At 42.9% G+C, this 23,986-nt stretch overlaps 1 protein-coding gene across 1 annotated transcript in view; it reads right to left on the bottom strand.

Moving 5' to 3' along the window:
- Positions 1–1,760: 1,760 nt before the first annotated feature.
- The window catches only part of IL2RG (interleukin 2 receptor subunit gamma), a 59,580-nt gene continuing 37,354 nt past the window's right edge, over positions 1,761–23,986 (bottom strand). The window contains exons 6-8 of the mRNA XM_073637879.1: positions 11,742–11,835; positions 10,876–10,960; positions 1,761–2,325 (exon numbers count right to left, since the gene is read on the bottom strand). Coding sequence (XP_073493980.1) covers positions 2,188–2,325; positions 10,876–10,960; positions 11,742–11,835 — 317 coding nt within the window. The 3' untranslated portion in view covers positions 1,761–2,187. The remainder of the gene's footprint in view (positions 2,326–10,875; positions 10,961–11,741; positions 11,836–23,986) is intronic.

The raw sequence follows: 23,986 nt of genomic DNA, 5'->3' as shown, positions 1-23,986 counted from the left end.
CTGGCTTCAGACAGGAGGACACTTCCAGCATTATATTTAAGATACAGTGGGTAAGGAAAGTATTCAGACACCTTTAAATGTTTCACTTTTTGTTTCATTGCAGCCATTTGGTAAATTCTAAAAAGGTCATCTTTTTTCTCATTAAAGTACACTCTGCACCCCATCTTGACTGAAAAAAAACAGAAATGTAGAAATTTTTGCAAATTTATTAAAAAAAGAAAAACTGAAATATCACATGGTCAGAAGTATTCAGACCCTTTTCTCAGACACTCATATTTAAGCCACATGCTGTCCATTTCCTTGTGATCCTCCTTGAGATGGTTCTACTCCTTCATTGGAGTCCAGCTGTGTTTAATTAAACTGATAGGACTTGATTTGGAAAGACACACACCTGTCTATATAAGACCTCACAGCTCACAGTGCATGTCAGACCAAATGAGAATCATGAGCTCAAAGGAACTGCCCAAGGAGCTCAGAGACAGAATTGTGGCAAGGCACAGATCTGGCCAAGGTTACAAAAGAATTTCTGCATTTCTCAAGGTTCCTAAGAGCACAGTGGCCTCCATAATCCTTAAATGGAAGAAGTTTGGGACCACCAGAAGTCTTCCTAGACCTGGCTGTCCAGCCAAACTGAGCAATTGTGGGAGAAGAGCTTTGGTGAGAGAGGTAAAGAAAAACCCCAAGATCACTGTGGTTGAGCTCCAGAGATGCCTTAGGGAGATGGGAGAAAGTTCTACAAAGTCAACTATCACTGCAGCCCTCCACCATTCCGGCCTTTATGGCAGAGTGGCCCGACGGAAGCCTCTCCTCAGTGCAAGACATATGAAAGCCCACATAGAGTTTGCTCAAAAACACATGAAGGACTCCCAGACTATGAGAAATAAGATTCTTTGGTCTGATGAGATGAAGATAGAACTTTTTGGTGATAATTCTAAGCGGTATGTGTGGAGAAAACCAGGCACTGCTCATCACCTGCCTAATACAATCCCAACAGTGAAACATGGTGGTCGCAGCATCATGCTATGGGGTTTTTTTTCAGCTGCAGGGACAGGACGACTGGTTGCAATTGAAGGAAACATGAATGCGGCCAAGTAAAGAAATATCCTGGATGAAAACCTCTTCCAGAGTGCTCTGGACCTCAGATTGGCCGAAGGTTCACCTTCCAACAAGACAATGACCCTAAGCACACAGCTAAAATAACAAAGGAGTGGCTTCAGAACAACTCTGTGACCATTCTTGAGTGGCCCAGCCAGAGCCCTGACCTAAACCCAATTGAGCATCTCTGGAGAGACCTGAAAATGGCTGTCCACCAACGTTCACCATCCAACCTGACAGAACTGGAGAGGATCTGCAAGGAAGAATGGCAGAGGATCCCCAAATCCAGGTGTGAAAAACTTGTTGCATCATTCCCAAGAAGACTCATGGCTGTACTAGCTCAAAAGGGTACTTCTACTCAATACTGAGCAAAGGGTCTGAATACTTATGACCATGGGATATTTCAGTTTTTCTTTTTTAATAAATTTGCAAAACTTTCTTCATTTCTGTTTTTTTTCAGTCAAGATGGGGTGCAGAGTGTACTTTAATGAGAAAAAAAATTAACTTTTAGAATTTACCAAATGGCTGCAATGAAACAGAGTGAAAAATTTAAAGGTGTCTGAATACTTTCCGTACCCACTGTATTTGCAAGTGATTGGCACTAAGAAAAAAAGAAAATTGTACACAGTTGTACAGGAAAGCTTAATCCACTGCAATTTCAGATGTAGAGTTTCAATGTTTAATGGTTTAACATCAGGCTGTAAAAGTCTAATAGGGGATGACATAAAAAAATATCCGTAATATAGTACTTTTTGTACCTCCAAACAAGATGTACACTATAATCAATTGCTTCATTAACCTAATTATTACACTGAGTCCCAATCCGTTCTCTTTAAGCTGTTGTATGTCATTGCTCCAGTCTGAGGTAAGAGCGGTCATATCGGTAAAAAAGTAATAATTAGCAAAATTGTCTCTATCATCTCAAGTATAAAACAGTCAAGCAACTGCAACAATGCTCTATAACCTCAAGTATAAAACAAAATCTACCAATAATAACAATGCTGGGGACACTCCATCTAATGGAACATTGGCCATTTTACAAGGGGGTGTGCAGCTAGCTCTATGCCATGCACTGATTTGCTTGCATGTGAGTCACTTTGTAGGGGAGATGGTTGTAGGATTTTTCCCATCTGGCCCAGTACAGTCAGGATCTTCAGTGACAGTGCAAAGCGTCTCAGCATAATTGGTCTGCAAGTTCTCCACATCTTTTTTTGAAATTCCGAGCCATTCCTATAACAAAAAAAGCATTATTAAACTCAATATGAACAGTTATCAGATTTATTACATTTTTAACTGTAATTTTATAGCTTAAAGGCGACCTTTTCACCAGTTTCAGCATGTTAAACTTGCCACATCATGGAATAGTGGCTGCAGAGCTGAATAAAACATAGTTTTTATTTTTTAATTTCTCATCTCCACTGCAGAGATATTAACTTATAAGGCTTAGGTTATAATTTATGATCAGCCCAACTGGGCGAGATAGCAGGGATTTTCTTTTGGGGTGTGTACTTCATGACGTTGACCAATCATAAACAGGAGGTGTCATGCAAGGAAAAAAAATAACATTCACCCCCACAATAACTTAGAACAGGCTTTCTCTTGTGTGAGACATGTAATGACAGACAGTCTGGTCTCCTCACTGGTCTCACTGTAGAGCTGTATGCGATTACATGAAAAAGTGTTAGTAATCACGCTTATCTCTACTCTTGCTATCAGCATTTTTTTGTCACACACAGCTCTGAAGTGAGATCAAAGAGAGCGGACTGTCTGTCATTACATGTCTCATAGGAGTAGGCATGTTTTTTTGACCTTCTGGGGTGTATACTTTTTTTCCTCTGCATGACAACTTCTTCTTGATTGGTCAATCTCATGCAAGGGAAGAAGTACACGCCCCCATAAACAAATATCGGGTAACATCCTGTTGTGTTTATCATAAATTATAACCTAAACTTTACAACCTAATATCTCTGCAATCGAGAAGAAAAATAAAAAAAAGTTGTTTTATTTAGCTCTGCAGACACTATTCCATGATTTGACCACTTCAACATGCTCCAACTGGTGAAAGCTTCTCTTTAATCCCTTACAGTTGAAGCCTGTTTTCAGCTTCCTGCAAAGCCTCGTTTTTCAAACTTGACTTGTCACTTTATGTGGTAATAGCTTGGGAACGCTTCTTTCAATCCTAGAGAATCAACCATAGAAACAGGAAACGCTTTCAGCGCCGTAGGTATACTTTGTGTTTGTCGAAGACATTTATTAGCCAGGATTTAATGAGTACAAGCTGGACTCATTGCAAGATGTTGCAAGGGTTAATAATATACTTTAAGTGGAATAATTTTTCAAACATCCTTTTATATTTTTAGGATGTTGCAAGGGTTAAAAGTTTAGTAGCAATTTTGCATGTTAAGTGATACCATTTTAAAAAGTGCAACTCTCCATGTATTCAAAACCCCATTCAGGAAGTTTGTTAACTCTTCAAGTGCTTCACATAAATCATAGCAAAGTAGAACTAAAGAATTAAAAATTACATTTTTTCAACTAAAATGTTTCTTTAGATTCAATTTTTTTATTTTCTCAATGGGTAATGAGAGAAAATACATCCAAAAATGTATTACACGATTTCTCCTGACTGCGACAATACCCCAAATGTGGTTGGAATCTACTGTTTTTGCACACCAATAAATAGAAAAAAATGATCATTTAGTCAATAAATCACATAAATGAGGAAAAATGCAAAACTTTATTTATTTATTCAAAAATGGTGTGCATTGGATATACAAATAGAAGAAAAGGGGTGCAAACAAAAAACAGATAAAGACATTATAAAGGGTAAGACATGATATGTAAAAAAAAAAAAAAGGGAGACGTGCAATGCATGTATATATCTAGGCAGTAACAGCACCCAGTCAATAACTTGTAATATCAGGCTGCATAAAAGTATATGAAGAGCTAGATATAGAATATCAGGGCCATACAATATAAGTCATAAGTCTATACATGGGTTATTTAACCTAGTGGTTAGACAGTCGTTATATCCATATTGCAGCTAACATATAGAAAGCTGTCAGACATATAAATAATGGCACCGGTGGCTTACATATACATAAATACTAGCAACCGGGCAGGTGGACATAGTGAACATGATAGACATAATAAGCAATACCTACAATGAAGCCAGGACTCCCTTGAGTGGCGCCCACTGGCTTGGGTTGTTATGTATTACACTGTATAATGTCTTTATCTGTTTGGCTTTGCACCCCCTTTCTGACATTTGTATATTCACTGCATGTCATTTTTGATTAAATAAAGTTTTGCATTTTTGCTTTATATGATTTATTGACCACATGATCAGTTTTTGATATTTATTGATTTTTTTGCTTTTCTACCAATAAGTCTGCCTGGCATTACCGTCTAGTAAATGTATATATACTACTAGATGGTGGCCCGATTCTAACGTATCGGGTATTCTAGAATATGTATGCGGCCGACCGGGCGCAATCAGCAGAGCGGTGTTTAAATTTGGCGCCAATATCGCTGATTGGTCGCGGCCGGCGGCCAATCAGCGAATCGTATTAGTGAAGAACGGGGAGCGGCGCTGCCTGTGTGGGTACTTCCGCTGCGAGCAGCGGGGAGATAACCGGCTGCTCGCAGCAGAAGTATCCCGACCGGCGGCGCCGCTCCCTTGTCCTCCCTTCACACTTGCCGTCGGGAGATCAGCGGCCCTAGCCGCTGATCTCCCGACGGTAGCCGCATGGAGGTCAGCGGCGGCGCCGGTTGAGGTACTTCTCCTGCGAGCAGCCGGGAGATGACCGGCTAGCGCCAGTCATCTCCCAGCTGCATCGCCGCTGACCTCCGTGCGGCAGATGAGCCGCTAACGGCCGCCATCTTTTTCTGAAATCCCGCGACGCTGATTGGTCCGGCAGGACCAATCAGCGACGCGGGATTTCCTGGACAGAAGGACAGACAGACGGGATAAGACAATTATATATATTAGATTATATAGATATATATGGCATCTCTTGCCCACTAACTATCAGTACCAGTGTATATATTGTGTATATATTACTGTTTCCTTTGGTCGTTCAATCTGTTTATGCACACTCCATGGTATAGGAGGGAAGTTGGCTTTTGGAGCACACACTTGGCTGAAATAAACTGTGGACGCTATATTGCATTTGCAGGGCCACTCAGATATCAGACAGCAGAAACCCATACACAATGTACCCCATTTTGGAAACTACACCCCTCAAGGAATTCTTCTAGGGGTGCAATGACCATTTTCGACCCAAAAATGTTTCACAAAAATGTATAATATTGAGGCGTGAAAATAAAAAAATAAATTTTTTCCTCAAAAAATTGCTTTAGACCAAAATGTTTTATTTTCAAAAGGGGTAGCAGGAAAATGGAAAGCACAATCTGTTGCACAAATTTTCCTGAACACATAAACACCCAATATGTGGTTGGAAACTGCTGTTTGGTTACACAAAAGGGCTCAGAAGGGAAGAAACGCTATTTGGCAGAAATAGTTTGTGGACGTCCCTCAGGTGCCAGATCAGCAAAAATCCTCCAAGTGACCCCATTTTTTAAACTACACACCTCTTCAAAATTATATAAGGGTATAATGAGCATTTCAACCCTCAGGTGTTTCACTGATTTTTTACTATAGGGATGTGGGAAAATGAAAAATTACATTGTTACAACAATAAGTAGACTTAGCCCAAAATATTTCCCTTTCTTACATCACAAATAAGAAAATAAAGACATAAATTATTATGTTATTTCTCCCAAGCATGGCAATACATTAGATATGATCATAAACCACTGTTTGGGCATATGGCAGGGCTCAGAAGAGAGAGTGACGTTTGCCGCTTGGGCACAGATTTTCCTTGAATAGTTTGTGGGCACCATTTTCAGAGGCCCTAAAGTGCCAAAACAGCAGAAATCTCCCCCAAAATAATGCCATTTTACAAATTACAGTCAGGGAATTCATCTACGGGTTTAGTGACTATTTTCACCCCACTGGCATTAAACAAAAATTAGTGCGCAGTGGATGTTCCAAAATGAAAATTGCAAATATGTAATTTTAGTGCCCAAATTGTGCTTTTGAAGATTCACACGGCTTAGGAGGGTTGGTCCTACTGACAGATTCCCTTTAACTAAGTTGTCTAGGACTTAAAGTGACATGTAAAAATTTTGGGCACCCCTGGTCAAAATTACTGTTATTGCGAACAGTTAAGCAAGTTGAAGATGAGATGATCTCTAAAAGGGCTAAAGTTTAAGATTAAGGGTTAAAGTTTAAGTTTAAGAATACTTTATATTCTATGCAATAGTAAAAAAAAATATTGCCATTTTTTACATTTTAAAAATTACAAAAAGGAAAATGGGCTGATGCAAAAGTTTGGGCACCCTTGGAGATTTGTGTGCTCAGATAACTTTGACCAAGGTTTTAGACCTTAATTAGCCTGTTAGGTTTATGGCTTGTTCACCATCATTGTTAGGAAAGGCCAGGTGATGAAAATTTCCCAGCTTTATAAAAACACAGCCTCCTCTAACCTTGTGCCAAAAAGGTTGGACCGTGAGGCACAAGGCGAATCGCTGATGGGAGGTCCAGGTATATAATGTCCTTCTTATATTTTACGATGAATCTCTCCACTTTGCATGTACAAAAGTATCAGTCATCACTATGATTTCATGGTTCCCTCCAGATCATAGGCACGCCAAAACGAAAGCTCTCTTTCTTCCCTTTAGATCACTGTTGTACTTCTTGCACACAAACAGAACACACTACATGTGCAGCTCACGACTTGTCCTGATCACCTAGTTTTACACCAAAGTAGACAAAAAAAAAACTACAACCATGGGTTCTTCTAAGCAGCTGCCTAGCACTCTGAAAATGAAAATGGTGGAGGCCAACAAAGCAGGAGAAGGCTACAAGAAGATAGCAAAGCGTTTTCAAGTTGCCCTTTCCTCAGTTCAAAATGTAATTAAGAAATGGCAGTTAACAGGAACAGTGGAGGTCAAGATAAGGTCTGGAAGACCAAGCAAAATTTCAGTGAGAACGGCTCATAGGATTGCTAGAGAGGCAAATCAGACATTTCTGTAAAAGACCGTCAGAAAGATTTAAAAGACTCTGGAGTTGTGGTACATTTTTCTACTGTTCAGAAACACCTGTAAATATGGCCTTCATGGAAGAGTCATCTGAGGAAAACCTCTCCTGCGTCCTCATCATAAAATTCAGCGTCAGAAGTATGCAAAATAACATCTAAACAAGCCTGATGCATTTTGAAAACAAGTCCTGTGGACTGATGATGTTAATATAGAACTCTTTGGCCACAATAATCTTGCCAACCATTAGTATGGGGGTGGATCAATTATGCTTTGGGGTTGTGTTGCAGCCAATGGCAAGGAGAACATTTCACGGGTAGAGAGAAGAATGGATTAAATGAAATCTCAACAAATTCTTGATGCAAACATAACACCATCTGTAAAAAGGCTGAAGTTGAAAAGAGGATGGCTTCTACAAATGGATAATGATCCTAAAAATCCACAAAAAACTACCTCAAAAGGCGCAAGCTGAAGGTTTTACAATGGCCCTCACATTCCCCTGATCTGAACATCATTGAAAATCTGTGACTAGACCTCAAAATAGCAGTGCATGCAAGACGACCCAGGAATCTCACACAACTGGAAGAATTTTCCAAGGAAGAATGGATGAAACTCGCTCAAACAAGAATTAAAAGACTCTTGTCTGGCTACAAAAAGCGTTTACAAGCTGTGATACTTGCAAAAGGGGGTGCTACTAGATACTAACCATGCATGGTGCCCAAACTTTTGCATCAGCCCATTTTCCTTTTTGTAATTTTTAAAATGTAGAAAATGAAAATATGTTTCTTTATGTTTGCCTAGATACAAAATTAATGTGTCACCTTTATCTTTACCCCTTTTAGAGACGATTTCATCTTCAACTTGCTTAACTGTTCACAATAACAGTAATTTTGACCAGGGGTGCCCAAACTTTTACATGATACTGACAATTGATGACCTATCTTAATATCAGATTAGTGGGGGTCTGACATGCCATCCATCAGCTGAAAACTGTTCCGGTAGCAGCTAGTACAGCTAGCAATGTACGGATGACACACAGCAGTACCATGCATTGCTGGAGAGCACATACTGGAGAGCATTCATTTCAATGGGATATAATGCAAAGTACTCAGCTGTGGCTGCTAAGGAATGTGTGGGGCTGCTATGTTCCACCCTTACATCACATGGCAGGCTCAAAGGGAAAGTCCTTTCCCTTTGTTAACCATTTAGATGCCACTGTTGCTATTGACAGCAGCAAATGCTCATGATCATCTGCTAACACTTACAGTGGTGGCCAAAAGTATTGGCACCCCTGCAATTCTGTCAGATAATACTCAGTTTCTTCCTGAAAATGATTGCAATCACAAATTCTTTGGTATTATTATCTTCATTTAATTTGTCTTCAATGAAAAAACACAAAAATAATTGTCCTAAAGCCAAATTGGATATAATTCCACACCAAACCTAAAAAAGGGGGTGGACAAAAGTATTGGCACTGTTTGAAAAATCATGTGATGCTTCTCTAATTCGTGTAATTAACAGCACCTGTAACTTACCTGTGGCACCTAACAGGTGTTGGCAATAACTAAATCACACTTGCAGCCAGTTAACATGGATTAAAGTTGACTCAACCTCTGTCCTGTGTCCTTGTGTGTACCACATTGATCATGGAGAAAAGAAAGAAGACCAAAGAACTGTCTGAGGACTTGAGAAACCAAAGTGTGAGGAAGCATGAGCAATCTCAAGGCTACAAGTCCATCTCCAAAGACCTGAATGTTCCTGTGTCTTCCGTGCACAGTGTCATCAAGAAGTTTAAAGCCCATGGCACTGTGGCTAACCTCCCTAGATGTGGACGGAAAAGAAAAATTGACGAGAGATTTCAACGCAAGATTGTGCGGATGGTGGATAAAGAACCTCGACTAACATTCAAACAAGTTCAAGCTGCCCTGCAGTCCGAGGGTACAACAGTGTCAACCCGTACTATCCGTCGGCGTCTGAATGAAAAGGGACTGTATGGTAGGATACCCAGGAAGACCCCACTTCTTAACCCGAGACATAAAAAAGCCAGGCTGGAGTTTGCCAAAACTTACCTGAGAAAGCCTAAAACGTTTTGGAAGAATGTTCTCTGGTCAGATGAGACAAAAGTAGAGCTTTTTGGGAAAAAGCATTGACATAGAGTGTACAGGAAAAAAAAGAGGCATTCAAAGAAAAGAACAGCAGCAGCAAAAAAGGCAAATACAATTCTGAGATGTATTAACAGAAGCATACAGTCTAGATCACGTGAAGTCATTATCGGTCTTTACTCCTCTTTGGTCAGACCTCATCTGGAATACTGTGTACAGTTTTGGGCACCACATTTTAAAAAAGACATCGACAAACTGGAGCAAGTTCAGAGAAGAGCGACCAGAATGGTGACTGGTCTGCAAACCATGTCCTATGAGGAACGGTTGCAGGATTTGGGAATGTTTAGCTTGCAAAAAAGAAGACTGAGAGGAGACTTAATAGCTGTCTACAAATATGTCAAGGACTGTCACATTGTAGAAGGATCATCTTTATTCTCATTTTCACAAGGAAAGACTAGAAGCAATGGGATGAAACTAAATGGGAGGAGACACAGATTAGATATTAGAAAAAACTTTTTGACAGTTAGGGTGATTAATGAGTGGAACAGGCTGCCACAAGAGGTGGTGAGTTCCCCTTCAATGGACGTCTTCAAACAGAGGCTGGACAGACATCTGTCTGAGATGATTTAGTGAATCCTGCTTTGAGCAGGGGGTTGGACCAGATGACCCAGGAGGACCCTTCCAACTCTACCATTCTATGATTCTATTCTATGATTCTATGAACACGGTCCCTACAGTCAAACATGGCAGAGGTTCCCTGATGTTTTGGGGTTGCTTTGCTGCCTCTGGCACTGGACTGCTTGACCATGTGCATGGCATTATGAAGTCTGAAGACTACCATCAAATTTTGCAGCATAATGTAGGGCCCAGTGTGAGAAAGCTGGGTCTCCCTCAGAGGTCATGGGTCTTCCAGCAGTACAATGACCCAAAACACACTTCCAAAAGCACTCTAAAATGGTTTGAGAGAAAGCTCTGGAGACTTCTAAGGTGGCCAGCAATGAGTCCAGACCTGAATCCCATAGAACACCTGTGGAGAGATCTCAAAATGGCAGTTTGGAGAAGGCACCCTTCAAATATCAGGGACCTGGAGCAGTTTGCCAAAGAAGAATGGTCTACAATTCCAGCAGAGCATTGTAAGAAACTCATTGATGGTTACCGGAAGCGGTTGTTCGCAGTTATTTTGGCTAAAGGTTGTGCAACCAAGTATTAGGCTGAGGGTGCCAATACTTTTGTCTGGCCCTTTTTTGGAGTTTTGTGTGAAATGATCAATGATTTGATTTTTGCTTCATTCTCTTTTGTGTTTTTTCCTTGCAAGCAAATTTAATGAAGATAATAAGACCAAAGAATTTGTGATTGCAATCATTTTCAGGAAGAAACTGAGTATTATCTGACAGAATTGCAGGGGTGCCAATACTTTTGGCCACCACTGTATGGCAGCTGTTGCAGCAGACTGTCAGCTATATAATACAGGGTTCTTGTTTTTTTTCCAATAAAATGGTAATTTATAAAGTTGCTATGTGTTATTATTTTAGACCACACTGAGACCCTGATTACTTTGTCCTAGAAAACTGTTTACCTGGAAGTTGTTATCGTAGGTCTTGAAAAGGTCTTCAAACTTTTTACCGGGATTTGGAATTTGAGGTACAAGAATCACCCAAATCCTATAAAAATGAAAATCTGAAATTAGGTCTAACTTAGCAACACTGAAAAATACCGTTCTACACTGGCTTCAAATGTCCGCAGTTGATGGTCTGTGTATGGACTACAATTTCTGGACCGACTGCAGGTCTCCTAACCCGTATATATGATTGGATCAGCTGACCTATATTTTAGTCCGTATATGGACCGTGAAATGCAGACATGCAAAGCTAGCCGAGAGACAGCAGTGTCATTAGATGGCAGAATACTGTAGAATTCATAATCACCAAAGAAATACATGAATGAAGTCATCTATGCCAAGTATGACTGAGTTGATATTAATATTAAAATATTATATTTATTATGTTTATATTACTGGCAAACTTTACCAATGTGATACAAACTTTAGTTACACTTTCGATCCCTGTGCATAAAATGCATCGAGTAGGTGCTAAATTAAAAAATACTAGTGTGAACGTGGCATGACCTTTTCTGTTGAATTCTGTACTTTTTTTTTTTCATTTTAGAAAACATGAACGTTGTGGCGTTATGGCATCATAGACTTTAATCAGAGTTGCGATTTGAAGCTTCTGGGCCCAAATAAAAAAAATGCACCTGGCAGAATGGGAATCTCTGTATAAAGAATTTTATAATGAAAAGTAAGTTATGAACAAAAGCAATTGTATAGCATAATTATATTCTACACGTATTTGTTTTTTTTTGTTGCTCTGTCACTTATATTCCTCTGACTGAAACATAATTATAAAACAATGCAAACGCAGTATCATTGTAAATCTGACTTACCTATCTGTCCTAATCACAAGAACCACAACTACCAGCAACAAAAATGTAACAACGAGGATAACAAATGCTTTTACAAATGTTGATGGCTGCTCATCTGAAAAGAAAATAAATATCACAGTGTGAGGAGAAATCAAAGTGTTTAGATGTTAGATTAAAGGGGTATTCCCATCTGCAAGATCCTATCTCAATATGTAGTAGGTGTAGTATTAATAATATTAGAAAATATCTCCAATTAGAAATGTAGTATAGTTTTTCTGATTCGCTATGTCTCTTTCCTCATGTGCAGGCATTGCAGGACCTTAAGTATCCATGGTTACGACCACTAGCAACTAACTAACTGTCACCATATCATTGGACATAACCATGGATACGTAAGGTCCTGCAATGCCCTACATGGGTTACGTGACATAGCGAATCGGAAATACTATACTACATTTCTAATTGGAGGTATTTTCTAATATTATTATTATTACACCTACTACACATTGGGATAGCATCTTGGAGATGGGAATACCCCTTTAAGCCCGGGTTCAGACGTGTAAAAAAAATCATCTGATTTTAATCTAGGAATAAAGTATATATATTTGTACCCGTATTGTCATTCATATGTTTATTTTTTTTACATCTATATGGCATACATTTTTATACATCAGAAGTAAATAAAATTACAAGTCCAAATAAAGTTTCCTATGTTAATAGTGCAATTATGTGAATAATTGTAAAAATCACATGCACTAAAAATGATCCATATGAGATCAGTTTTTTTGTACACCCATAGACTTGTATAGGTGAGTTCTGAAATACAGAACAGTATAGTAATTTTTTTTCACATCTGCTCTAGTTCAATGTGAAAAAACTGTCATCTGAACAGCCTTATTCAATAGCATTGATCTGTGTGCTGTCTATTTGCTTTCTGATTTTAACACAGCACGCATGAGTATACTACGCTCGTCTGAACAAACCTTAAAGAAGTTCTCCACTACTTGGACAACTCAATGTCATCCCCCACGCTGGGCCCCAATAAAATAAAAAAGCCTATATTCACCTCCCATGCCGGCGATGTTCCAGCGGTGTTGCACTCGCAGTCCCGAGTCCTCCGTGCTGTTGCTGTGACACATGAGCCAGGCGCCCAATCAGTGCTGGCGTCACTGACTCCACTTCCTGTCGAATTGAGCATGAAGAGGAAGTCAGAGATCAGCTGCAGTCTGGACTTCCTCTTCATGTTTGATTTGTCCAAAGGAAGGGACAGTGATGTCAGCCCTGACTGGGCACTGGGCTCACGTGTCACAACAACCGCACGGGAACCCCGGGGAGAGCGAGTGCAACACCGCTGGAACGGCGTCAACACAGGAGGCGAATATAAGCTTTTTATTTTATCAGGGCCAAACATTTAGTTCAAGAAGTGGTTGGCCAAGGAGTGGACAACCCCTTTAAGGCTACATTCCCACAATGAGTATATGTTGTGTTTTTAATGCTACATTTCTGCACCAAATAGCTAATTTAGCCTGCTAAATAGCACAACTAATCTATAAACAGAATCCGCATGTATTACTTGCGAATTTTGTTGGAGATTTCACCCTACACCATTTACTAAACATTGAATAGTTGAATAGTGTGCAATGAACATCCGCATAATAATGAGAATGCTACTGGTTTGAAATCCGCACCATGCTTTTATTTTCATGCAGATTTTTTTTTCCGCAACTGGTGACTTGGATTTTGAAAAACCCATTGTACTGTAAGGTGCTGCGGATTTATGGTGCAGAAGCCACATTACACTTCTGCGACAAATCTGCGACGTGTGAACTTGGCCTAACTAAATAAGTCGTGGACTTTTAGTCTTTGTTTTCTTAGCATAGTAGGCTAAGACTATAAGACTAAGAGCCTTTCTGAACGTGAAATGCTTAAGCTCTAAATTTTCTGTCTAATGGATTTCAAGAGTTTTGTAACAACTGTAGAAATACGTTTTAATAACACAGATTTACAAGGGTAAAACTGTTTGAAAAGTAAAAGGTGATTTTTATAGACTTTTGATCACTGAACTCAGTAAAAATATCAAAAAATTCCATCACGTACAGTTTTTTCACAAACACTGACTCTATAGGCTTTTTCTTGCACCATACTTTGACCCCTTTGCGTGACCTTTGGTGGGTGATTTTGGTGTCATTAGATTGGTTAGAAATTAATGGACGCTGTGCTGCGATCGGCTGCTGTGGGCAGAGAAGATTTTCTTAACCCAGCTTCCAAAGAGTGTGGTGGTGTCCATAGCAACCGATCATAGTGTCAAGGTAAAATATATATATTATAGAAAATCATTTAGTTTCTTTTAATAGATTACCTAATCAGTGTGAATTAATATAGAGATGATGGAATAATCTATGTGTATGTATGCAAATGTGTATATGTGCATGGATTATGTTAATAGTTAATGAATTTATAACTAACGGTTTCTGTTCTTATTGTAGGCATGAACAACTAAATGATTTCCTGGGAATGACGTATGCATGTGCATGGCTGATAACAGAGAAATTCATGTCGAGTTGGCAAAGATGGCGCTGAGAGACGACTTCACCCCTCCCATCAGAATTCCTAAGGCGTTACTGAGGCCAAGAGATACATGGATGAGCAAATTGCAGTGTGCCAAGTTATCAGAAAGAGCAATGAATTTTACTAATCCCACCTAGGAGAAGAATACTATATAACCCCATGTCTACGTAATAAAGTATGCCATTTTGACTGGTTCAGTCTCAGAGTGAAGTTTTTTGACCAGATTAGCAAATTTGGTTGATTAGCTTCTTTGCATGCACTCGGACATCTTTAATTTGGAGGAGAACAGTTACCTAGTGTATCTTAAATTGGTGAAACCTCCACAAATGGTGCCATGACTCGGATCACACTCGAGGGGACTCTAGGTCTCGGGGTGCCCATCACCGGACCACCTACGGACGAGCCGGGACTGCTCAAAGCGAGAGCCTGATCAACTCTCATCACTGAATACGGTAAGTCTGCAGATTTAATGAATCCGTAGTGCTTATTCGTATTTTGAGCGGTCTCTGGTGAGTTTGTGGTGTCTAGATTGGCCCTTAGGGACAGCCCCGTGCGACTGGGTGGGTCCCCGCTGTGTGATTCCAAGAAGTCTGGTGTGAGTCGCTCCTGGCTAACTGCTGCTCTGTGGTTTCTGAGGTGTTCCGTCCCATTAGAACGATCTTTGTATGCAGGGGCATACAAGTATACACTTGAGAATTTAGGAAAATTTATTTGTTTATAACGCAGGCACGCGGGGAGTAACGTTGCTGATAAGTCGTGTATTAAGACGCCATTAGGGCGCGGGCACACGGGGCCAACCAATCCTCTATTAAGTCGTGGGACACGTGGGGAGTGAAGTTGCTGATAAGTCGTGTATTAAGACGCCATTAGGGCGTGGACATGTGGTGTCAACCAATCCTCTATTAAGACTTGGAGTACGTGGGGAGCCAACTGCATCGTTAAGCCGCATATTAAGACGTCACTAGGACGCGGGTGCGCGGGGTGTTCAATGCTTCATTATATCATAAAATAATCAATTCAGTGCTTGGTAGGGAGTGTAAGGACCTGTTACAATTCTACTTGTGTATCAGCTGCCTGGTCTGATCATAAGTCTAAGGGGACGGAACGCCTGGAGCCAAAATCATGGAAAAACTAAAGACATTTTTGTGGCGCAGGGGTCACTCGATCAGGAACAACAGGACCCCAAAGATATAGTTGCTAGAAGAGAAGGAAGGAAATATGTAGAGAAAACCAAAAAAGTAATGTCATTGTGTGGGTTGTACCCGGGGGGGGTAGATTACATTACAAGATGTTGAATGCAGCAATTTGTGAAAACAGGGGAAAACTGGAAGATAATGGGCTGTTGCAAAGTGCACACATGTGGAAAAAGGTTGCGCTGAGTTTATCGAAAGAAGGGTTTGTGGAAATTGAGGATAGGGATAACAAAGGGAACATAACTGGTTATTTCTATGTTAGAGAGATGCCACCGCCCTATAATGGCGACGGAATGAATTGTTGGGTGTGTTCTAATTGTGGCCAGCAGAATCCATTGTCAGCAGATTATTGTGTTGCATGTCACGCGCCCCGTCCAGGAGGCCCACCCCTCGCTACTACCCAAGCCACTCCTAGTGCCCCATCCTCATCCGTTATACCTATGTCCGCCCAAAGTCCCAACCCTTCCTGCAGCAGCCATGTTACTACACCCATTGCATCACCTCCGGCCTCTGACCAGATGTCAGTGGGTGTGCTCCTTCCCAGTGGCAAGCACCCTTCCGATAGTGTGCTTCCTTCCAGTGGCGGCCATCTTGGCGCATCCGGAATACAGGCCGCAATACACACTACACCCAGAACATCAACTGCAACATTTACTCCTATACCAGTGTGTCCGGTTGTCACTCCGGATGGTGCGTACTATGTCCCAAAATACTATATCCCTCTCTATCCTCATTTGCCTAGTGCCGAAACTCTATTTAATAGTCCGGAGTTCCGGCAGGCCCTTAACCGAAGGAGAAATACTACTGAACCGGAGGAGCCGTGGGATGAAGAGGCAGCAGCACCACCACCATCAGCACCACCATCAGCGTCCACACCAATAAGCGATCCAGAAAGTAAACCAGCTCGTGTGACATTTCGTACACCAATATCAGAATTCTCTCCGGATCGGGAGGATTCCCGTGCCACCCTTTCAGATGAAGAATACCCACAGGTGTGGAAACCATGGACAGAAAGAATGATTTGGAAGTCATCAAAGGTACTAACAGTAGGTCTGGGGGATCTGGTAACACAGAGGGTGGATGCTATAGTTAATGCAGCAAACCCTAGATTACAACATAGGAGAGGAGTAGCTAAGACTATTGTGCAAGCCGGAGGTAATGCTATTCAGGAAGACTGTAACAGCATTGTACATTCTTCAGGACCGGTCAAGGCAACAGACCTGGTAGCCACCAGAACAGGGAGATTACCATGCAGGCTTATCATTCATGCAGTAGGTCCAGTGTATGATGAAGATCATCATGATCAGTGTGTGTCACAACTTAGAGCTACAATCAACAATATTCTGAACTATGCTGGAACAAGGAACCTTACTTCTATTGCTCTTCCTGCTATAAGTTCTGGAATGTATGGATTTCCTATGCAAGCCTGTGCCCAAGCAATAGTCCAAGCTATACGGGAGTATAGAGGACTAACTACGTTGGAGGAGATAAGACTAATCCGCAATGACTATCATAAATTTCAAATTTTCACCCGAGCTTTGGAAAGTGCCACAGCTAAATCAGACTTACTAAGCTGCCAGATGACCTCAGAAGATAACCCAAATAAACTATTTCTTGGACAAACAAGCCCACCTCCTGTTGCTGTATTGCCGGTATCTCCCTTAACATCTTCTCAGTCAGAATCTCCAGTGCGAGATCACCATAATAGATATGTAGTATTCACACCCTCACAAGTTAATCAAGTGATTAGTCAACTACCTGACCCAGACAGACACCCTATGGCGTTCTTCAGAAGAATCAGACAAATTCAACAAACTTATTCAGCCACTTGGAAAAATCTTCATGAAATCACTAGCATTAGAGCGGGAGATGCCTTCTGGCCAATAATTCAAGTAGCTCTGAATGACACCAAGTGACAGACAAGGAGACTTACCAATCAGGAGGAGCTTTTTTGTCAACAACTTCAGCAATGGGCCAAGGAGCGGCTCACGGGCTCATCTACCAGTGTATTGGACTGTACTCAAGAATCAGGGGAAAATGTCAAAATTTTTTACACCAGAATCTATACTCTGTTCAAGGATCAAGGGTTCAATGAAGGTCAGAGGATCCAACAGAATCTGCTAGTCACTTCATTTATTAGGGGACTCAGAGAGGAAATCTCAGCGAAGCTTACAGACTCCAGACCAGAATATGTGGACATGTCCCCCGCGAAAGGTACTCCTCATTGCTAAAGCTATAGAGAAACAATTGAATACTGTACCAAGGCCTGCTCCAAGGCCTGCTCTAGAGCCTACTCCAGCACCTACACCGACTCCTGTTCCTGCTCCAGTTGTTCTGGCAGTCTATCAAACTGCAGATAATCAACAAGAACAGTTGCCATATCCCCCAGGATACCCCCAACAACTATACCGCTCACCCCCACAATGGATGGGTCCTCCACAAATGTACAGAGGACCGAGTTTAAGACTAAGGGAACCAATCTGTCACCGTTGTAACCAACCAGGTCATTTCAGAAGAGGATGTCCAGAGAATAGAGGGGATCCTTTCTATGACTTGATGCCACTCTCCTACAACCCGCAATTTGAAAGAAGAGATTCTCCATGCTACCAAGGGAATCCACGGTACTCCCACCAAGAGTATAGACAGCCATCACGGCAGCCACCACAGAGAGAGTATGAGACCATGCCAAGAGAACCTGTGCAGAATTACCGGAGACCAGCCACCGCAACAGATGTACCAAAATAACAGGGACCCACTACGCCGGTTTGTGGGGGAAGACGAGAATTACCCCGCATAGGACAGTGGCAAACCCGTGCTCACCTTGACCTCAATTGAAAACGTCCCTACTAAATCTGGACTGATTTCTACTGTCAAAATAGATGTAGGGGACAGAACTTTACCTTTTCTAGTAGACACTGGTGCAGCCAGATCAGTAATACGGTCAAGAGATTTACCCTATGAATCGCTTATATCTGATGATTTCCTTTCATGTGTGGGAGTGGATGGAAAACCACACTCATCCCGACTAACATTTCAATTGCGTATTGGGAAAGAACAGAAGCTGCTGGCCCGATTGCTCGTTTCAGACACCTGCCCGCTTAATTTGTTGGGAGCAGATCTACTCCATAAGTTAAATGCATCTAGATGTCTCTACTCCGTTATCATTAGAGGAACAAACAAAGGTACATGCCCTCCCATTCTGTGTCATCCAATTTGCAATAACTGCCATACCACAGCATTATCTTGACTGCATACCACCTGAACTCTGGTCTCAAGGTCCTGATGATATAGGCCGGCTGCCTGTTCCCGCCAATCCAAGTTTTCATGAAAGACGGAGCACAGATTCCCAGACTCCCACAATACCCACTGAAAGCAGCCCAAGAAGCCTCATTAGATGCCCAGATCCAAGAATTACTCAAGAAAGGAGCATTAATTCCCTGTGTTTCTCCTGCTAATACTCCATTGTTTCCAGTGAAGAAGAAAACTGCAAGAGGAGAACCGGATAAATTTAGGATGGTGCAAGATCTGAGAGCTGTGAATGCAGTTACGATCTTGGAGACCCCAGTGGTGCCAAATCTACATACATTACTCAGTGAAATTCACCCTGAGACAACGCATTTTACAGTAATCGACTTGGCAAACACTTTCTTCAGTGTGCCTCTGCATCCAGACTGTCAGTATCTTTTTGCTTTTACACACAGAGGAGTACAGTACACCTGGACTGTTATACCTCAAGGAGCTCAGAACTCCCCTCATCACTTCACACTGGCCTTAACTACCTGTCTCCAACCTTGGAAGAGTGAGAACCCTGTAGTCACATTGATACAATATGTCGATGATCTACTTTTCTGTTGTCCCGATGACCAAACTTGCCACAGGTTCAGCTATTCTTTGCTTCGATTTCTGGCCACCATCGGTTGCAAAGTTACTCTGCGAAAGCTACAATGGTGTTGTACCAAAGTTGTGTTTTGGGGTCATTGCATATCCCAAGGTACCAAGCATCTCACTGAAGAGCGGAAAACTGCCATTCGTGACATCCCGTACCCAAGAACTGTCAAACAACTCCAAGCTTTCCTGGGAATGGTCTCATACTGCAGGCACTGTATCCCTAATGCGTCAGTTCTCATGCAACCTCAATATGATCGGGTCCACTCTTCTGAGCTTGACCTGCATTTTGACCAAGAAGCTGAGGATGCAATGGACCAGTTGAAAGAACTCACCATTTCAGCCCCTGCACTGGGGATTCCCAACTATGAATTTCCATTCTTTCTATTTGTTTCTGAAGCATGTGGCCATGCCTCAGAAGTTCTGGCACAGAAACATCTAGGCCACATGAGACCCATCAGATATTATTCCAGTAAATTGGATCCAGTGGCGCAAACAGCTCCAACATGTCTCAAAGCAGTGCTGGCAGCTACGGAACTCCTCCACAGAACAGCAGATGTTGTACTTGGCCATCCTACAATTATGCTGGCCCCTCATGATTTGAAAGCTATCCTTGTACAAACCCAGCACAACCATCTATCTATGCAACTTCATGTCAGAATCCAATGTGAGCTCCTTTTACCAGAAAATATAGCTCTTCGGCGATGTACTGTCTTGAACGCCTCCACTCTGCTTCCTCTGTCAAGGGGGGGGGGACTGCTCTGAAGACTTAGTGGGGTCCTCAGAAGACCATGAATACCCTGATTCGAGCGACCATGATTGCCTTGAGGTCATGAAGGCAGAAACCTCTCACCTACCTACTGTCTCTGAACAGCCACTGCCTGAAGTTGATCTGATACTGTATACTGACGGGTCCAGATACGCAGATGAATATGGAACTTACCATGCCGGATATGTGGTGGTATCCCCACCAATGGTTGTTTCCGCTGGACCACAGCCATCTTATATGTCAGCTCAAGAGGCCGAACTGTATGCTCTGACCGAAGCCTGCAAGTGCTCAGAGAGTCGAGTGGCCAATATCTACACGGACTCGAGGTACAGATTCGGGATTGCCCACGACTTTGGCCCGATATGGGCCCTGAGGGGCTACAAGACAGCCAGTGGAGCTCCAAACCGGAATGCAGCGGCAGTGAGAAGTCTGCTAGAAGCTCTGAAGTTACCTTGGCAAGTGGCTGTGATCAAAATTAAGGCTCATGGGAAACTGAATTCGGAGGAAGCCAAGGGGAATCATCTGACTAACATTACAGCAAAAGCAGCAGCTATGGAACCAATATTTCCAGAGGAAGCTGAGGTGTCGGGGGGTACGGAGGTGTTTGTGCTCACCAGAAGTCACAGACAACGAGGGGATGAGGAAGAAACGAGAATGAGAAATTTGGGGTTGGAAGAAGAAGAGGAAGATGAAGAGGAGCTAAGACTGGAAGAGAATCTGGCACACAGGACTTTAGTGGACCGGCAGAATGCGGTAACAGAAGAAGAAAAACAAGGATGGATCGGACGGGGAGGAACGTTTTGTAATCACGGAATCTGGAGAATGGGAAGAAGAATATGTCTGCCAAGAGCACTGTATCCTGCAGTGGTTCAGTGGGCTCATGGAAAGGTACATAGAGGGAAGAATCAGATGATTTCAGCTATCAATAAACTCTATATTGCACCTGAGATCTCAGTTCTTGCTACAAACTATACTAGGAAATATTATACACCAACCCATTTGGATCCCAAACATCATGGTTAGAGGTTCAAAAGTGGGAACAGTGCCCTTTTGTCTCCCAAAAACAACTCCATATACATGTCATAATTTATAACAAAGAGAAAAATGGAGCCTTCAATAGCTTAGAATGATTATTCAAATTTTATTGCATATAAAGATTAAAATCAGTAACAAAAAACACCCATATAACATTTATGCAGAAAAATGTGATTAACACAGACCTCAAGCTGTGAGTAGCCAGTGGTGCCAATTACAATATGGTATCATGAATATTGACTATGCCACAAGGGCATTCCTATACATAGTACATACTGATAGTATCTAATGAGTCCATAAGTTAAACCCTGAGCCAAAGGGAAGGTATAGTACCTAGTACATCTTGGTAGTTATCAATAGGCTCAAGGGAGAATACATATTAAATAAATGGACTCATGAACATACCCAGCAGTTGGAGATGGACGCCAATGGGACCGTCAGCCTGGTGAGAAGATTTCCCACGTCCCCTACGCACATTTCGCTTGTATAAATGACTGCTTCATCATGGGGGAATATGCATCTATACCTTCCAGGACCTTCTTATACCATGTGATGAGTCACATAATGTAGCCTCAGCCAATTGGGAAATATGCACCTATACCTTCCAGGACCTTCTTATACCATGTAATGAATCACATGGTGCAGCCTCAGCCAATGGGTGATGGTTCTGACGGTGTAGCCTCAGCCAATGGGGGAATATGCACCTATACCTTCCAGGACCTTCTTATACCATGTGATGAGTCACATGGTGTAGCCTCAGCCAATGGGTGATGGTTCTAACGGCGCATGCGCGCCCACTCATCCGAGCTACTACCCCCCCACAGGCGTCACGCACCGTGCGCATATGCAGGAGCCTGGACACGTCACAGGGCTCCCGGTGTTACGCACACACCCGGACTGACTGGCGTGAGCGTGTTTAGTGATCCCACTGGACCATGAACCGAGGAGTGCGTGGAGGGGCGTGACTATCAATTCGGTCCGACCAAGGTCGCACAGCAGCTCAGTCGACTCCGTGATCCAGGGAGGAACCGAGCAGAGGAACCAGGTGCTACTCCAGGTCAGACCCCGGTCACAGCTGTTGACCCACACCGGGGAATGCAGGAACAGGCAGGTGGGTACTGGCAGGCACAGCTGGTATGCAGACAGGTGGGTGCTGGCAGGCACGGCTGGTATACAGACAGGTGGGTACTGGCAGGCACGGCTGGCATGCAGACAGGTGGGCACTGGCAGGCACGGCTGGCATGCAGACAGGCGGGTACTGGCAGGTAGGAATGCAGACAGGATAGGGACCAGTACAGACTGGGATACAGGAACAGAGTCGCAGGTGCGGCAAACAAGCAGAGCAGAGCAAAACCGGCAGGTGCGGAGAACAAGCAGAGCAAAGCAAAACCCGCAGGTGTGGTAGACAAGCAGAGCAAAACCGTAGGTGCGGTAGACAAGCAGAGCAGAGCAAAACCCGCAGGTGCGGTAGACAAGCAGAGCAGAACAAAACCCGCAGGTGCGGTAGACAAGCAGAGCAGAGCAAAACCTGCAGGTGCGGTAGACAAGCAGAGCAGAGCAAAACCCGCAGGTGCGGTAGACAATCGGAGCAGAGCAAAACCCACAGGTGTGGTAGACAAGTGGAGCAGAGCAAAACCCGCAGGTGCGGTAGACACGTGGAGCAGAGCAAAACCCACATGTGCGGTAGACAAGCAGAGCAGAGCAAAACCCGCAGGTGCGGTAGACAAGCAGAGCAGAGCAAAACCCGCAGGTGCGGTAGACAAGCAGAGCAGAGCAAAAACGTAGGTGCGGTAGACAAGCAGAGCACAGCAAAACCCGCAGGTGCGGTAGACAAGCAGAGCAAAATCCGCAGGTGCGGTAGACAAGCAGAGCAGAGCAAAACCCGCAGGTGCGGTGGACAAGCAGAGCAGAGCACACAAGGTACATACAATGAAGTAGCGAGTGGACACTAAACTCACAAACAGAAGTACAGAGACAACGAGCTGGAGTTGGGTGCAGGTTCAGACACTGCAGGAAAAGGGAAGATACGGACATAGAGACAAACAAGTAACGGGCTAGGACACTGTTCAGACAAGAACTGAACCAGGAACAAGATACAGGAACGAGCCTGGGAACTCAGCCCCCAGGGTGGCGGAAACAACTAGAAGTCACAGATAAAAGTAACAGGCCTGGGTATACAGCCCCCAGGGTGGCGGAACAGACTAGAAGTCACAGATACAGGTAACAGGCCTGGGTATACAGCCCTCAGGGTGGCGGAAACAGACAAGATACAGGACAGGAGCTGGCAACTCAGTTGCACAGAACACACTCAGTGACTCACAACAATAGGCTGAGGAGAGCGCACACAGTAACTATAAGAATCAGGCAGTAAACGCGCCGCCGCCCTAAGCAATCAGACAAGAGACATGCACACAGCAGGTACTGGAGCAAAGTGTGCAGCCTGGACTGATAGGTAAGATGGCGGTCTTGCATGGTGGGAGGTGGTAAGCCATGCCAGCACGCCGCCAGGGATGTTACAGTACCCCCCCCCCACTTTACGTTCCCTCTTCTTCAAGCCTGCAAGGATTTTCTGCAGAGAATTTGGAGGTCGATCCTTCTCTTCAAGAAGATTACCTCTTCTGTCCACTAGAGGGAACGAAACTGGTCTCACCATCTTGGTGACTAGGATGCTTCCTCCCATCGAGCCATCCTCAGCAACAGATGAAGTGAGTGAAGTACTAGGAACAGGACACAGGAAAGTCTCTCTCCATTTGTTAATATCGGGTAGCACCCCAAAGGATTCACGGGACAGCTGGAGATCCTCCACCGGGTTGGAG

Source organism: Phyllobates terribilis, unplaced genomic scaffold (assembly GCF_046119375.1).
Source record: "Phyllobates terribilis strain yellow unplaced genomic scaffold, ASM4611937v1 Scaffold_7__3_contigs__length_470593459, whole genome shotgun sequence".
NCBI lineage: Eukaryota > Metazoa > Chordata > Amphibia > Anura > Dendrobatidae > Phyllobates > Phyllobates terribilis.
This window is presented reverse-complemented; position numbering and strand designations above follow the sequence as displayed.